The sequence below is a fragment of the Petromyzon marinus genome, chromosome 66 (assembly GCF_048934315.1).
Source record: "Petromyzon marinus isolate PM22_M1 ecotype Great Lakes invasive population chromosome 66, UKy_Petmar_22M1.pri1.0, whole genome shotgun sequence".
NCBI lineage: Eukaryota > Metazoa > Chordata > Hyperoartia > Petromyzontiformes > Petromyzontidae > Petromyzon > Petromyzon marinus.
Genome location: NC_133732.1, coordinates 5,841,202 through 5,858,052, shown reverse-complemented (window position 1 = coordinate 5,858,052; position 16,851 = coordinate 5,841,202). Strand labels below are relative to the sequence as shown.

The following is a 16,851-nucleotide window of genomic DNA, read 5'->3' as shown; positions in this document are numbered from 1 at the left end:
CATCAGCCGCACCACCAAATCATCATCAGCACCATCAAATCATTATCAGCACCATCAAATCATCATCAGCACCACCAAATCATCATCAGCACCACCAAATCATCATCAGCACCATCAAATCATCATCAGCACCACCAAATCATCATCAGCATCAAATCATCAGCACCACCAAATCATCATCAGCACCATCAAATCATCATCAGCATCAAATCATCAGCACCATCAAATCATCATCAGCATCAAATCATCAGCAGCACCACCAAATCATCATCAGCACCACTAAATCATCATCAGCACCACCAAATCATCATCAGCACCACCAAATAATCAGCATCAAATCATCATCAGCACCACCAAATCATCATCAGCACCATCAAATCATCATCAGCATCAAATCATCAGCCGCACCACCAAATCATCATCAGCACCATCAAATCATCATCAGCACCACCAAATCATCAGCACCACCAAATCATCATCAGCACCACCAAATCATCAGCAGCACCACCAAATCATCATCAGCACCACCAAATCATCATCAGCATCAAATCATCATCATCAGCATCAAATCATCATCAGCACCATAAAATCATCATCAGCATCAAATCATCAGCAGCACCACCAAATCATCAGCAGCACCACCAAATCATCATTAGCACCACCAAATCATCATCAGCGCCATCAAATCATCATCAGCACACGGGGTCAGCGCACGGTGGGCAGAGAATCGATTGCGAGTTTGGAACCGATCACAATTTGCGATTCTTATACGTAATCGAATTTCATTGCGAATCGAGAAATCGAACAAAAATACATAAGATTCTCGCCGTCATCCTGACGTCATCCCCCCCACCCCCCACTGTTATCCCCCCCCCACCGCGATAAACGCACAGTGACGTTATTAGCCACATGCCTCAGGCGTGACGTCATCGCGAGGGGGGTAGATTTGGGGGGAATCCCCCTCGTGACGTCACCCGCACGACCAACGCTTCCGGCGGCGGCGGGTGGGCGGCGGGGTGGTGAATCGCTGAGGCTTAGATTCTCTCCACAAGTAATCGATTTGCCCTTCCCGCCGGTGTTTGATTCTACACGCGGCGCCGGTGATTTAAAACAGTTAGGGAATCGATACTGGAATCGGGGAATCGATCCGTCTATCTCTCTTTTTCCTCGTCCGATCATTAGGGGCGGAGATTGCGCGTGACGTCACCGTAACGTGGGGGGGGTGGGGGAGAGCCGTCAGCCATCTTATGCAGGGATAGCCCGCTGTTCGGTGGGCGGCGGTCAGCCATCTTGCGTAGGGATAACCCAGTTTTTGGTGGTGGCGGCCATCTTGCTCAGGGACTCATCGCCTCACTCCCCACCGCCGCCGCCGCCCCCATTGACTCAGCATGGGCGCTACCCAACCCCTTACCAACATGGCCACCGCAAGTTTTTTTTCTTCTCCGCCTGATGAAGACCGCTTGCGTTGCGATCGAAACGTCGTGGGGGGCGGGGGCGGGGTTTTTCTCTGCTTTTATTTTGTATTACATTTTTTTAATTGTATTTTTAATTTAATTTAACATTTACTTTAAAAAAAAATTTTAAATTTTTTTTCTATCTACGTGACTTTACCCAAATAACCAAAGGCTATGGCCACCGCACTTTATCCTTCTCCTCCTCTCATCTCCTCCTCTTCCTCCTCCTCGTCTCTCCTCTCATCGTTACCGAGGCGTTAAAGCGGCTCCCTCCCCCACCACCTCGTCGCTCGCTCCGCCCGCCCCTCAGGAAGTTGTCGCTGCTGCTGCTGCGGCTGTGGTGGTGGTGGCGGCGTTTGGGGTTCGTTAAAAGTTTTTTTCCCCTCAGAATCTTAAGTTTTTTAGTGTAAAAAAAAACTTTAATTTTTTTGTTTAACCACAGTAAAAAAAAAGTTAATGGAGTTTGACGCCTAAGTTGTTGGTTTTGTTTTGTTTTTCGAGGCATCGAAAGTGTTTTTCGTTTCGTTTTTTTTAAAGAGTACCGCTTTTAAAATGTCCACTTTTTTGCTTTAATCCTGAGGACGGCTGCCTGCGTTTGTGGCCGAAACGTCGTGAGAATTGTATCGTTTTATTGTTTTATTATTTCCCTTCTACGCGGCGGTGACTTTATCTTGAAAGAACCAAGAATATATGGAATCCCTGCGGTCACGAAAGCTTTACATCGAAAAAAAAAAGTCGTGACATAGTTTAGCCGACGGAGGGGCCTTATCTGTTAATATTCCGTGTAAAATAGTTGCGTTTTAATCGGCTTTTTTTGGTCGTTACTTTATCAACGTTCGCATAGCGAAGCTTTTTCTGAGGAAACGTGTTGTTGTTAATTGTTGTTTATCGAGTTAATGGAACGTGCGTCTGAATGTGTAGGCGCACCCCGAACAAGAAGCGATTTCAGATGATCACCTAATGGGTGGTGAGTTTTAAATCTTTATCAACTCTTGTGATAACTCATAACGCACCCCGGGGTGGTTTGTTAAAGTCGTAATAGTTTGTAATTGTAACAGTGTCCCCGTACGCCGCACTGCATCGCATAGCGGTTAAAACTGTCCACTGTAAAAGTTCCCTAGACACATTAAAACTCACTCGCTCTTGTAAGTTCATAAAGTTATTAATGTTGTTATTTGATAAACGCTCGTGTACGGGTTAAAGTTGCTCCGATTGTAACAATTGTTGCAGTGGATTGTGCATTGTAATACCGCAGAAGGGATTCGCCCACATGCGTCTTATTAACTTATACATATAACTTATACATATAACTTAACTTATACGCAGTCTTGAACGTCGTTAGACTCTTTAATACATTCACGTAGGCTTGTATACAACATTATAATCTGTCACTGTTTTACACATTATACACTTTTAACGCAATAATTAGTGGCTTTAATTAGACTTAAAATCATCATCATGCAGTCCTGTACATTGTTAAACATGCACCAAATATAGTGTGTCACACTCTACACTGCAACACATTAATACACTTATACATATTCTTGGTTCTTTCGAAAGAACCAAGAATATGAATCCCTGCAGTCACGAAAGCTTTAAATCACTGTTATACATTTTAACGAAGGCTTTGCTGCGTTATAATTGCTATTGTAATTGGACTAGTATCATTCTTACACCATTCTTACACCATTCAAGGTCAATTGTATTGCGAGCAGAGAGATGTGTGACGTTAGAGTCATTGTCATCAACATCGTCATCAGCAACGCCATAATTTTAATCATCACCAACATCATCATCGCCATTATTGACACCATGAATACAATTTTAATCACCAACATCACCAAAATCGTTATCACCACCATCAGCATCATCACCATCATCACCACCACCATTGTCATTATTGTCACCATCAACACCAACATCATCATCACCAGCATCATCACCAGCATCATCATCATCATCAACACCATCATCAACACCATCCTAATCATCACCAAAATCGTTATCATCACCACCATCATCACCAGCATCACTACCATCATCACCACCACCATTGTCACCATCAACACCACCATCACCAGCATCACCATCATCACCACCACCATTGTCATTATTGTCACCATCAACACCAACATCATCATCACCAGCATCATCACCATCACCACCATCATCATCAACACCATCATCAACACCATCCTAATCATCACCAAAATCGTTATCATCACCACCATCATCATCACCAGCATCACTACCATCATCACCACCACCATTGTCACCATCAACACCACCATCACCAGCATCACCATCATCACCACCACCATTGTCATTATTGTCACCATCAACACCAACATCATCATCACCAGCATCATCACCAGCATCATCACCATCACCACCATCATCATCAACACCATCATCAACACCATCCTAATCATCACCAAAATCGTTATCATCACCACCATCATCATCACCAGCATCACTACCATCATTACCACCATTGTCACCATCAACACCACCATCATCAACACCACCACCATCGTCACCACCAGCATCATCACCGTAATCACCACCATCATTAACACCTCAAATAACCTTCATCGTCACCATCATCATCTTCACCACCACCACCATCATCGCCACCAGCATTCCCGCACCTCCGATTAGCACGGCTGGCTACGTACGGTGCCAACGAAGTTCAACACACAGACATCACGACCACCACCATCATCATTATCACCATCACCACATTCATCATCATCATTATCATGAATACCATCGTCATCACCAAAAAGACCAGCATCACCATCATCTACCACCATCATCAGCATCACTATCATCATGTGTGTGACTGGTGTGGAGTGGTGGTGCAGCGGTTAGCGCAAATGCGCTATGGGCCCGGCATTCACCCGAGTTAGATTCCTGCTCACGGCCACCACCATCATCAGTGGCGATTATCCGAATCGGCAGCTGGGACTCCCCTAGGTCGACTCGGCCTCATATGAATACCATTGGTGGTATGCGTGGCTAAAGCACAGCAAGTTGGCACAGTAGGGGGCACGGGTGGTGCATCAGCCGGTCATCTGAAGTCAGTCGACCCGTGGCACCTGCTGGTTCTGCCCCGTGACCTCCTGCCAGCGGGCGTTCGACACTTCACGTGGCCTCAAGGTGCACATGGCCTGGCACAAGCGTCGTGGTGACGTCACCACCACTGGGGAGACAAAGGCGGCCGGGCAGGGGGCGTGGTGCCAGTGCTGACCACACACCGCCCATAATAGAGGTTTGTGTTTTTTTTCGGGGGTTGGATCACGTCAATAAAAATGCGTCGATAAACCGGCCACCACCGGACACACAGCCAATCGTTAAGGATTTGTCACGTAAACAACACATGGCCAGTTTGTCGCTAGTTAAGCACTAACCGGTTGTGTGTTGGAGAGTAAACCCACTTCGACATTTACAATTACAGTGTAGTGTATAGTGTAGTGTATAGCATAGTGTATAGTCTAGTGTATAGTGTAGTGTATAGTGTAGCATACTAGTACATCACTAACCGGTTGTGTGTTGGAGAGTAAACTCACTACGGCATTTACAATTGTAGTGTATAGTGTAGTGTATAGCGTTGTGTATAGTGTAGTGTATAGTATAGTGTGTAGTGTATAGTATCGTGTATAGTATAGTGTATAGTGTAATGTAGTGTATAGTGTAGTGTATAGTGTAGTATACTAGTACATCGCTAACCGGTTGTGTGTTGGAGAGTAAACTCACTACGACATTTACAATTACAGTGTAGTGTATGGTATAGTGTATAGCGTAGTGTATAGTGTATAGCGTAGTGTAGTGTATAGCGTAGTGTATAGCGTAGTGTGTAGTGTAGTGTATAGTGTAGTGTATAGTGTAGTGTATAGCGTAGTGTGTAGCGTATAGTGTAGTGTATAGTGTAGTGTATAGCGTAGTGTATAGCGTAGTGTATAGTGTAGTATACTAGTACATCACTAACCGGTTGTGTGTTGGAGAGTAAGCACACTACGACATTTACAATTGTAGTGTATAGCGTAGTGTAGTGTGTAGTGTATAGTGTAGTGTATAGTGTAGTGTATAGTGTAGTGTATAGTAGTGTATAGTGTAGTGTTGTGTATAGCGTAGTGTATAGCGTAGTGTATAGCGTAGTGTATAGTATAGTGTAGTGTATAGTGTAGTGTATAGTAGTGTATAGCGTAGTGTATAGCGTAGTGTATAGCGTAGTGTATAGTGTAGTATATAGTATAGTGTAGTGTATAGTGTAGTGTATAGTGTAGTGTATAGCGTAGTGTATAGCGTAGTGTAGTGTATAGTGTAGTGTATAGCGTAGTGTATAGTGTAGTATACTAGTACATCACTAACCGGTTGTGTGTTGGAGAGTAAACATACTACGACATTTACAATTATAGCGTAGTGTAGTGTATAGTGTAGTGTATAGTGTAGTGTGTAGTGTAGTGTAGTGTGCAGTGTAGTGTATAGTGTATTGTATAGTGTAGTGTATAGCGTAGTGTAGTGTGTAGTGTATAGCGTAGTGTATAGTGTAGTGTATAGTGTAGTGTATAGTGTCGTGTATAGCGTAGTGTGTAGTGTATAGTGTAGCATACTAGTACATCACTCACCAGTTGTGTGTTGGAGAGTAAACTCACTACGACATTTACAATTGTAGTGTATAGTGTAGTGTATAGTGTAGTGTATAGTGTAGTGTATAGTGTAGTATACTAGTACATCACTAACCGGTTGTGTGTTGGAGAGTAAACCCACTACGACATTTACAATTGTAGTGTATAGAGTAGTGTGTAGTGTATAGTGTATTGTGTAGTGTATTGTGTAGTGTATAGTGTAGTGTATAGTGTAGTATACTAGTACATCACTAACCGGTTGTGTGTTGGAGAGTAAACCTACTACAACATTTACAATTATAGCGTAGTGTGTAGTGTAGTGTATTGTGTAGTGTATAGTGTAGTGTATAGCGTAGTATACTAGTACATCACTCACCAGTTGTGTGTTGGAGAGTAAACCCACTTCGACATTTACAATTGTAGTGTATAACGTAGTGTATAGCGTAGTGTGTAGTGTAGTGTATAGTGTAGTATAGTGTTGTGTATAGCGAAGTGTGTAGTGTAGTGTATAGCGTAGTGTATAGTGTAGTGTATAGCGTAGTGTGTAGTGTATAGCGTAGTGTATAGTGTAGTGTATAGTGTAGCATACTAGTACATCACTAACCAGTTGTGTGTTGGAGAGTAAACCCACTACGACATTTACAATTGTAGTGTATAGCGTAGTGTAGTGTGTAGCGTAGTGTATAGCGTAGTGTGTAGTGTATAGTGTAGTATACTAGTACATCACTAATCAGTTGTGTGTTGGAGAGTAAACCCACTTCGACATTTACAATTGTAGTGTATAGCGTAGTGTAGTGTGTAGCGTAGTGTATAGCGTAGTGTGTAGTGTATAGTGTAGTATACTAGTACATCACTAATCAGTTGTGTGTTGGAGAGTAAACCCACTTCGACATTTACAATTGTAGTGTATAGCGTAGTGTAGTGTGTAGCGTAGTGTATAGCGTAGTGTGTAGTGTATAGTGTAGTATACTAGTACATCACTAATCAGTTGTGTGTTGGAGAGTAAACCCACTTCGACATTTACAATTCGATTACCGTGATGTTTCGCCAGTTCTTACAGCAACAAGCAGCATCATTGGGCGACAGCCAGATTTGTGGATAAATCCCCCTGAAAGGGGCGATGTAACCCCCCCCCCCCCCCCACCAAAAAAACCTCTCGTGGATAATATTGGTCGCGAAAAGCTACGTGTTAAACACACACACACACACACCACCCGTTCCGGTCTTCACAGGCGCTGCTGCTACTCGCTAACAGCACTTGCCCCGACAGCCGTGTGTGGGCTACACGGGGGGGGGGGGACCTTTGTCTCTATCCCTGTGTGACTTCACAGTCAATCTCTCGGTGCAGGAGTGATGAGTCACAACGTAAACCCAACCATTCAGGCTGCACGCTCTGACAAAATTAACCACAGCCCAGACTCCTCTTAAACAGGATGGTGGTGGCGTAGCCCAGCGTTATAACGTTTCTACCCTGGTGGGCCACCCTGGTTAACACTGCGGTTGTGTGTGTGTGCGTGTGGGTTAACCGTAATGCCACTGCTACCAGGCACTGTCTGCTTCAGTCACAGTGGACGGATTTAAAGATCCCGTGACGACATTCGCAACAGTATTTGTGGGTGAGTGGGTGGGTGGATGAGTGGGTGGCTGAGTGATGGCATGACTGAGTGTGTGTGGCTGTTTGAGTGGATGGGCGGGTAACCGAGTGGGGTGACCGAGTGGGGTGACCGAGTGGGGTGACCGACTGTGTGACCGACTGTGTGACCGACTGTGTGGGTAACGGAGTGTGTGGCCGACTGAGCGAGTAACGGAGTGTGTGGCTGAGCGAGTGGATACATGGTACGTGCGTGCCATCTGCGATATTGAAGATTCCCGTGACGTTGTTGGCACGGGGTTAGTCCGACCGTGTTTCCCGCGGCGTCACTGTCCCCCGACATTTCTTTTTTTTTGAACCAAATTTTAAAAAACAAAAAAACATTTTTTTACCGTGACGATTTTTTGGTTGCCGCGTCGGCGGTTAGATCTCGTTAGTGTGTCGTGACGCCGTCCTCCAACCGGCACAGTCAACTGTTAAGGTTTGTCACGTGAACGCAGCGTGCCCAATGTGCTACTACTTTGGCACCGAAGGTAAACTAAAAGATCATCCCCCCCCCCCCCGCCAGCATAGCCTGGACTGGCTGTCGCGACAAGTGGTGTTGGCGAACAGCAGCTATGAAGGCCGGTGGCGATGGTTGTTACTTAGCCACCGTACCAGGTACTCGCTTGAGGCCGAGGCTGCCTAGGGGGCGGAGGCCCAGGACCGGTTCGGATGACCTCCGGGCCGGCGTTGGCGTAGCGCTGCTCACCGCTACGCCAACGCTCTCCACGACTACAGCACCACCACCACCACCATCGGCACCATCAACAAACCTGTTCATCAGCATAATAATAATAATAATAAACAATGAACGAATTGATGATGACGGGAGGGGGGCGGGGGGGAAGGTGGAAAGTTAGGCGTCGCGCCTGAGAATTGATAATGCAGCGAGCTTTGTCCACGGAATGTAACCCGCACACCGTGTGTGACCTACCTCCCTTGGCGGTGTGCAGTGTGGCAGCCTGAGGAGCGGGCTTGAGCGACCCTCCCTCCCTTTCCTCCATCCCTCCCTCCCCTCCCCTCCCTCCCTCCCCCCTTCCCTCCCTCCCTCCCCTCCCTCCCTCCCCTCCCTCCCATCCCCCCCTTCCCTCCCTCTCTCCCTCCCTCCCTCCCCTTCCCTCCCTCCCCTCCCTCCCTTCCCTCCCCCCCTTCCCTCCCTCCCATCCCCCCCTTCCCTCCCTCTCTCCCTCCCTCCCCTCCCCTCCCTCCCTCCCTTCCCTCCCTCCCTCCCCTCCCTCCATCCCCTCCCCTCCCTCTCTCCCTCCCTCCCTCTCCCTCTCTCCCTCCCTCTCCCTCCCTCCCTCCCTCCCTCCTCTCCCTCTCCCTCCCCTCCCCTCGCCCACCAGCCCCCATGGAGGCAAGCGAAGGCCTGCGTGCGTGGCTCACCTCGCTGGGCCTGCAGGCCTACCTTCCCCGCCTCGTCGACAACGGCTACGACGACCTGGACATGGCCAGCCGCCTGGGCCACGCCGACCTCGACGCCGTCGGCGTGGCCGACCCGGGCCACCGGCGGGCCCTGCTGGACGCGGCGGCCGCTCTGCTGGCCGCTCCGTCGCCCTTGCGGGCCTCCCCCGTCACCTCCTCCTCCTCCTCCTCCTGCCGCTCCTCCTCGTCAACGGCAAACTCCGGTGGGGCGGCGGCGGCGGCTGGGGCGGCGGCATCGTCGGGCCTTTACTTCACCCTAGAGCCACACGACATCAGCCTGGAGGAGGTGGGAAAGTCCTCCGACCGTGTGCCGGGCGGCGGCGGCGGCGAAGGGGCCAGGATCTCGAGGCTCAAGCTCAAGGCGAGGCTCTTGGAGCTGCTGGAGGGCGAGGGCCTGAGGCTGAGTCAGCCCAGGTTCCACGGGGAGGTGAGCGGAGGGAGGTCGGAGTTCACGTCGTGGTCACCGTCGCCACCGCCGCTGCCACCACCAACATCGTTGCATTATTGTCGCCACCGTAATCGTTCAAGGTCCGGTGACATCGCTCGGTCAGAGGGGGATCATCATGTGCCGGCGTCACCGTCCCAATTTCGCCAATTTTTTGCGACTGAGAAAATCCGGTCCTGGTCTCTCCAGAGTTCTCAGCCTGGTCACACAGAATTTAGTTGAACTCTAGAACTCGCTCGGCATCTCGTTCACTCAATCATTTACTCATCCACCATCTCACCCACCCACCATCTCACCCACCATCTCACCCGCCCACCTACCATTTCACTCACCCACTCAACCACCATCTCACCCACCCATCATCTCATCCACCTATCCACCCACCATCTCACTCACTCAACCAACATCTCACCCACCCACCATCTCACCATCCCACCCAACATTTCACCATCCCACCCACCATCTCACCATCCCACCCACCATCTCACCATCCCACCCACCATCTCACCCACCCACCTACCATTTCACTCACCCACCCACACACCATCTCACCATCCCACCCACCATCTCACCCACCATCTCACCCACCCACTATCCCACCCACCTACCATTTCACTCACCCACACACCATCTCACCATCCCACCCACCATCTCAACCCACCCACCATATCAACCCACCCACCATCTCACCCACCCACCATCTCACCCACCCACCCACTACCTCACCCACCCACCTACCATTTCACACACCCACTCACACACCATCTCACCATCCCACCCACCATCTCACTCACCCACCATCTCACTCACCCACCATCTCACTCACCCACCTACCATTTCAATCACCCACTCAACCACCATCTCACCCACCCATCATCTCATCCACCTATCCACCCACCATCTCACTCACTCAACAAACATCTCACCCACCCACCATCTCAACATCCCACCCAACATCTCACCATCCCACCCACCCACCATCTCACCCACCCACCTACCATTTCACTCACCCACCCACACACCATCTCACCATCCCACCCATCATCTCACCCACCCACCATCTCACCCACCCACTATCCCACACACCTACCATTTCACCCACCCACCATCTCACCCACTCAACCAACACGCCGAACAGTCTGGCGGACGGTGCCCCGCCTTTGCCCCTCCATTGTTTCCGGTGCAGGCCGGAAGCCTCCAGCTGCAGCTGCTGGCGCATGCCTACTCCTCGCTGCTGGGCTCGGCCGTGCCACACGTCCTGGAGTCACTCATAGACATCCACATGCGTCACGTGCAGGAGGTGAGCACACACGAAGACAAGTGTCCCCAGTGTCGCCTCTGTAGAGGCTGCAGGGGCAAGTGTTCTCATCGAGTAGCAATGCCTATGAAGGAAACAAAGATTCCCCCGTGTTGCCTCTTGACAGGCTGTAGGGGCAAGTGTTCTCATCGAGTAGCAATGCCTATGACGGAGATAAATGTCCCCCGTGTAGCCTCTTGACAGGCTGTAGGGGCAAGTGCTGTTAGCGAAGTAGCAATGCCTATGGAGGAGATAACGGTCCCCCGTGTAGCCTCTTGATAGGCTGCAGGGGCAAGTGTTCTCATCGAGTAGCAATGCCTATGAAGGAGACGAAGGTCCGCCGTGTAGCCTCTTTAAAGGCTGTAGGGGCAAGTGCTGTTAGCGAAGTAGCAATGCCTATGAAGGAGACAAAGATCCCCCGTGTAGCCTCTTGACAGGCTGCAGGGGCAAGTGCTGTTAGCGAAGTAGCAATGCCTATGAAGGAGATGAATGTCCTCCGTGTAGCCTCTTGACAGGCTGCAGGGGCAAGTGCTGTTATCGAAGTAGCAATGCCTATGAAGGAGACAACGATCCCCTGTGTAGCCTCTTGACAGGCTGTAGGGGCAAGTGTTCTCATCGAGTAGCAATGCCTATGAAGGAGACGAAGGTCCCCCGTGTAGCCTCTTGACAGGCTGTAGGGGCAAGTGTTCTCATGGAGTAGCAATGCCTATGAAGGAGATAAAGGTCCCCCGTGTAGCCTCTTGACAGGCTGCAGGGGCAAGTGTTCTCATGGAGTAGCAATGCCTATGACGGAGATAAATGTCCCCTGTGTAGCCTCTTGACAGGCTGTAGGGGCAAGTGCTGTTAGCGAAGTAGCAATGCCTATGAAGGAGACAAAGATCCCCCGTGTAGCCTCTTGACAGGCTGTAGGGGCAAGTGCTGTTAGCGAAGTAGCAATGCCTATCGAGGAGATAAAGGTCCCCCGTGTAGCCTCTTGATAGGCTGCAGGGGCAAGTGCTGTTAGTGAAGTAGCAATGCCTATGACGGAGATAAATGTCCCCTGTGTAGCCTCTTGACAGGCTGTAGGGGCAAGTGCTGTTAGCGAAGTAGCAATGCCTCTGAAGGAGACAAAGATCCCCCGTGTAGCCTCTTGACAGGCTGCAGGGGCAAGTGCTGTTAGCGAAGTAGCAATGCCTATGACGGAGATAAATGTCCCCTGTGTAGCCTCTTGACAGGCTGTAGGGGCAAGTGCTGTTAGCAAAGTAGCAATGCCTATGAAGGAGACAAAGATCCCCCGTGTAGCCTCTTGACAGGCTGCAGGGGCAAGTGCTGTTAGCGAAGTAGCAATGCCTATGAAGGAGATGAATGTCCTCCGTGTAGCCTCTTGACAGGCTGCAGGGGCAAGTGCTGTTATCGAAGTAGCAATGCCTATGAAGGAGACAACGATCCCCTGTGTAGCCTCTTGACAGGCTGTAGGGGCAAGTGTTCTCATCGAGTAGCAATGCCTATGAAGGAGACGAAGGTCCCCCGTGTAGCCTCTTGACAGGCTGTAAGGGCAAGTGTTCTCATGGAGTAGCAATGCCTATGAAGGAGATAAAGGTCCCCCGTGTAGCCTCTTGACAGGCTGCAGGGGCAAGTGTTCTCATGGAGTAGCAATGCCTATGACGGAGATAAATGTCCCCTGTGTAGCCTCTTGACAGGCTGTAGGGGCAAGTGCTGTTAGCGAAGTAGCAATGCCTATGAAGGAGACAAAGATCCCCCGTGTAGCCTCTTGACAGGCTGTAGGGGCAAGTGCTGTTAGCGAAGTAGCAATGCCTATGGAGGAGATAAAGGTCCCCCGTGTAGCCTCTTGATAGGCTGCAGGGGCAAGTGCTGTTAGTGAAGTAGCAATGCCTATGACGGAGATAAATGTCCCCTGTGTAGCCTCTTGACAGGCTGTAGGGGCAAGTGCTGTTAGCGCAGTAGCAATGCCTCTGAAGGAGACATGTCCCCCGTGTAGCCTCTTGACAGGCTGTAGGGGCAAGTGCTGTTAGCGAAGTAGCAATGCCTATGACGGAGATAAATGTCCCCCGTGTAGCCTCTTGACAGGCTGTAGGGGCAAGTGCTGTTAGCGAAGTAGCAATGCCTATGAAGGAGACAAAGATCCCCCGTGTAGCCTCTTAACAGGCTGTAGGGGCAAGTGCTGTGAGCAAGTAGCAGCAGCAGCACCCATGAGGGAGACAAAGACACATGTCCCCCATCTAGCCTCTATATTTTATCCTGCAGGGGCAAGTGCTGTTAGCGAGTAGCAGCGCCTGTGAAGAAGACGAAGAGAAAGATTCCCCGTGTAGCCTCTATACAGGCTGTAGGGGCAAGTGCTGTTGGCGAGTAGCACCTATAGCTGCGGAACGGTGTTGCGTTATTTACGTTGTTGTGTGTGTGTCAGAGACACACAGACAGTGTGTGTTTCCGTGTGTGTGTGTCTATATGTGTGTCTGTGTGTATGTTTGTGTCTGTGTGTTTGTCTGTGTGTATGTTTGTGTCTGTCTTTCTGTGTGTGTCTGTGTGTATGTTTGTGTGTCTGTCTGTGTGTATGTTTGTGTCTGTTACTGTGTTTGTTTGTGTCTGTGTTTGTGTGTTTGTGTCTGTGTGTCTGTTTGTGTCTGTCTGTGTGTATGTTTGTCTGTCTTTCTGTGTGTCTGTGTGTTTGTGTGTCTGTGTGTCTATCTGTGTGTATGTTTGTGTCTGTGTGTCTATCTGTGTGTGTGTTTGTGTTACTGTGTGTGTCTGTCTGTGTGTATGTTTGTCTGTGTTACTGTGTGTGTCTGTGTTTGTGTCTGTCTGTGTGTCTCTTTCTGCGTGTGTTTCCGTGTGTGTCTGTGTCTGTGTGTATGTTTGTGTCTGTATTACTGTGTGTGTCTGTGTGTATGTGTGTGTCTGTGTGTCTGTGTGTATGTTTGTGTCTGTCTTTCTGTGTGTGTCTGTGTGTTTGTGTGTCTGTGTGTATGTTTGTGTCTGTGTTACTGTGTGTGCCTGTGTGTCTGTGTGTTTGTGTGTCTGTGTGTATGTTTGTGTCTGTGTTACTGTGTGTGTCTGTGTTTCCGTGTGTGTGTCTGTGTGTGTGTATGTTTGTGTCTGTGTTACTGTGTGTGTGTGTCTGTGTGTATGTTTGTCTGTGTGTCTATCTGTGTGTATGTTTGTGTCTGTGTGTCTATCTGTGTGTATGTTTGTGTCTGTGTTACTGTGTGTGTCTGTGTGTCTGTCTGTGTGTATGTTTGTCTGTGTTACTGTGTGTGTCTGTGTTTGTGTCTGTCTGTGTGTCTCTCTTTCTGCGTGTGTTTCCGTGTGTGTCTGTGTCTGTGTGTATGTTTGTGTCTGTGTTACTGTGTGTGTCTGTGTGTATGTGTGTGTCTGTGTGTATGTTTGTGTCTGTCTTTCTGTGTGTGTCTGTGTGTCTGTGTGTTTGTGTGTCTGTGTGTCTGTCTGTGTGTATGTTTGTGTCTGTTACTGTTTGTGTCTGTGTGTTTGTGTCTGTGTGTGTGTGTCTGTGTGTATGTTTGTGTCTGTGTTACTGTGTGTGTCTGTGTTTCCGTTTGTGTGTGTCTGTGTGTGTATGTTTGTGTCTGTGTTACTGTGTGTGTGTGTCTGTGTGTATGTTTGTATCTGTTTGTCTGTGTGTGTCTGTGTGTATGTTTGTGTCTGTGTTACTGTGTGTGTGTGTGCTTGGGAAGTGGTGGTGTCGCGGTTAGCGCATCGCGTTACGAACCCCGCAACCCGAGTTCAATTCCCGCTCACGGCCAACACCGGTGACGATTATCTGAATCGGGTCCATAGCCCTTCCCTCCCTTAGGTCTGCTCTGCCTCAAACGAGTACCTGGTGCGGTGTGTGGTTGTGGTAAACATCGCTAGCACTGGGGGAGACAAAGGCGGCCGGGCGAGCTACTGGCCACCCACCCCCTCGTGTGCCACACTGCCGGCCTTCGTAGTTGCTCGAAGACGACACTTTGCCCCAAACGGTCGGTGACAGGCTACACGGGGGACCTTTGTCTTTGGTGTGTTACTTGGGTCCCACAGGAAGAGGATTGTAAAGCCACGGACCTCATCACAGACAGGCTGCAGACGCAGGTACCTCGCCACCACCACCACCACCTACCCCGCACCTCTGATTTGCGCGGTTGGCTAAGTACGGTGCGAAATAAGTTCATCGTTGATACATTGTGATCATCGGCGTTTTCACCACTAACACCACCATCATCACCACCACCACCATCCTTATCATCATCACAGTCATCGTCATCACCATCATTATCACCACCACCATCGTAATCATTATCAAAAAACTATTTTCTTTAGAGATGCTTGTTGTTATTCTTGGTTCTTTCGGTGAAGTCACGTTGAAGGGAAAACAATAAAATAATAAAATATATATAAATCAATAAAATTCTCACGACGTTTCGACTGCAACACAGGCAGTCGTCATCAGGTGTGAAAACCAACGAAAGCTTTAAATCAAAATGCTTGTTGTTGTTGTTGTGGTGCTTAGTTTGTTGTTCTTCCCCCGCGCTTCCCAATTAGCTGCCGTCCCAATCGTGATCATCGTCGTTGTCACTAACACCACCAGCACCACCGTCACCATCCTGATCATCATCGCAGTCATCAATCACCATCATTGCCGCCACCACCACCACCACCGTCACCATCCTGATCATCATCGCGGTCATCAATCACCATCATTGCCGCCGCCACCACCACCGTCACCATCCTGATCATCATCGCAGTCATCAATCACCATCATTGCCGCCACCACCACCACAGTCACCATCCTGATCATCATCGCAGTCATCAATCACCATCATTGCCGCCACCACCACCACCATCACCGTCACCATCCTGATCATCATCGCAGTCATCAATCACCATCATTGCCGCCACCACCACCACCACCACCGTCACCATCCTGATCATCATCGCAGTCATCAATCACCATCATTGCCGCCACCACCACCACCACCGTCACCATCCTGATCATCATCGCAGTCATCAATCACCATCATTGCCGCCACCACCACCACCGTCACCATCCTGATCATCATCGCAGTCATCAATCACCATCATTGCCGCCACCACCACCGTCACCATCCTGATCATCATCGCAGTCATCAATCACCATCATTGCCGCCACCACCACCACCACCACCGTCACCATCCTGATCATCATCGCAGTCATCAATCACCATCATTGCCGCCACCACCACCACCACCGTCACCATCCTGATCATCATCGCAGTCATCAATCACCATCATTGCCGCCACCACCACCACCGTCACCATCCTGATCATCATCGCAGTCATCAATCACCATCATTGCCGCCACCACCACCGTCACCATCCTGATCATCATCGCAGTCATCAATCACCATCATTGCCGCCACCACCACCACCGTCACCATCCTGATCATCATCGCAGTCATCAATCACCATCATTGCCGCCACCACCGTCACCATCCTGATCATCATCGCAGTCATCAATCACCATCATTGCCACCACCACCGTCACCATCCTGATCATCATCGCAGTCATCAATCACCATCATTGCCGCCACCACCACCACCACCACCGTCATCATCAAAAAAACAATTTTCTTTAGACCTGCTTCTTGTTCTTGTCTTCAGTTTGTTGTCCTCCTCCCCCCCGCCACCGCGCGCCTCAAAATTGGCGCCGTCGGCCACGCACGGTGGCAGCGAAAGAGTTTCAACCCGCACCTAACAAAGACAAAAGATCCACCTCCTCGCCCCCCCCGCGCGTAGCCTCAACAGACCGTTGGGGCAAGCGCTTTTAGCGAGCGACCTCCGCCTTACGAGACCTCCTTTTGCCAGTAACAAGATGTAGTGATAGGTTTTTACCCTTTTAACTGGCACAAAAAACTGACACCTTTATTCAAGGTGTCATGTTTGCAATAACTACAACACAAGCAGTCAAAAATGCAAACAAAAAAGAAGACAGCTCT

General features: G+C 49.4%; 1 protein-coding gene across 4 annotated transcripts in view; it reads left to right on the top strand.

Annotated features, from left to right (window-relative positions):
* The first annotated feature begins 1,502 nt into the window (after window positions 1-1,502).
* Window positions 1,503-16,851, top strand: part of LOC116956535 (uncharacterized) — a 58,639-nt gene continuing 43,290 nt past the window's right edge. The window contains exons 1-6 of one of the 4 annotated variants that reach the window (XM_076054468.1): window positions 1,505-1,815; window positions 2,376-2,421; window positions 4,587-4,728; window positions 9,065-9,570; window positions 10,775-10,888; window positions 14,918-14,968. In XM_076054468.1, the coding sequence (XP_075910583.1) occupies window positions 9,070-9,570; window positions 10,775-10,888; window positions 14,918-14,968 (666 nt within the window). In that variant the 5' untranslated portion in view covers window positions 1,505-1,815; window positions 2,376-2,421; window positions 4,587-4,728; window positions 9,065-9,069. Of the gene's footprint in view, window positions 1,816-2,375; window positions 2,422-4,481; window positions 4,729-9,064; window positions 9,571-10,774; window positions 10,889-14,917; window positions 14,969-16,851 lie in introns of all 4 variants that reach the window. The other 3 variants (XM_076054467.1, XM_076054466.1, XM_076054465.1) reach the window with 3 other exon arrangements.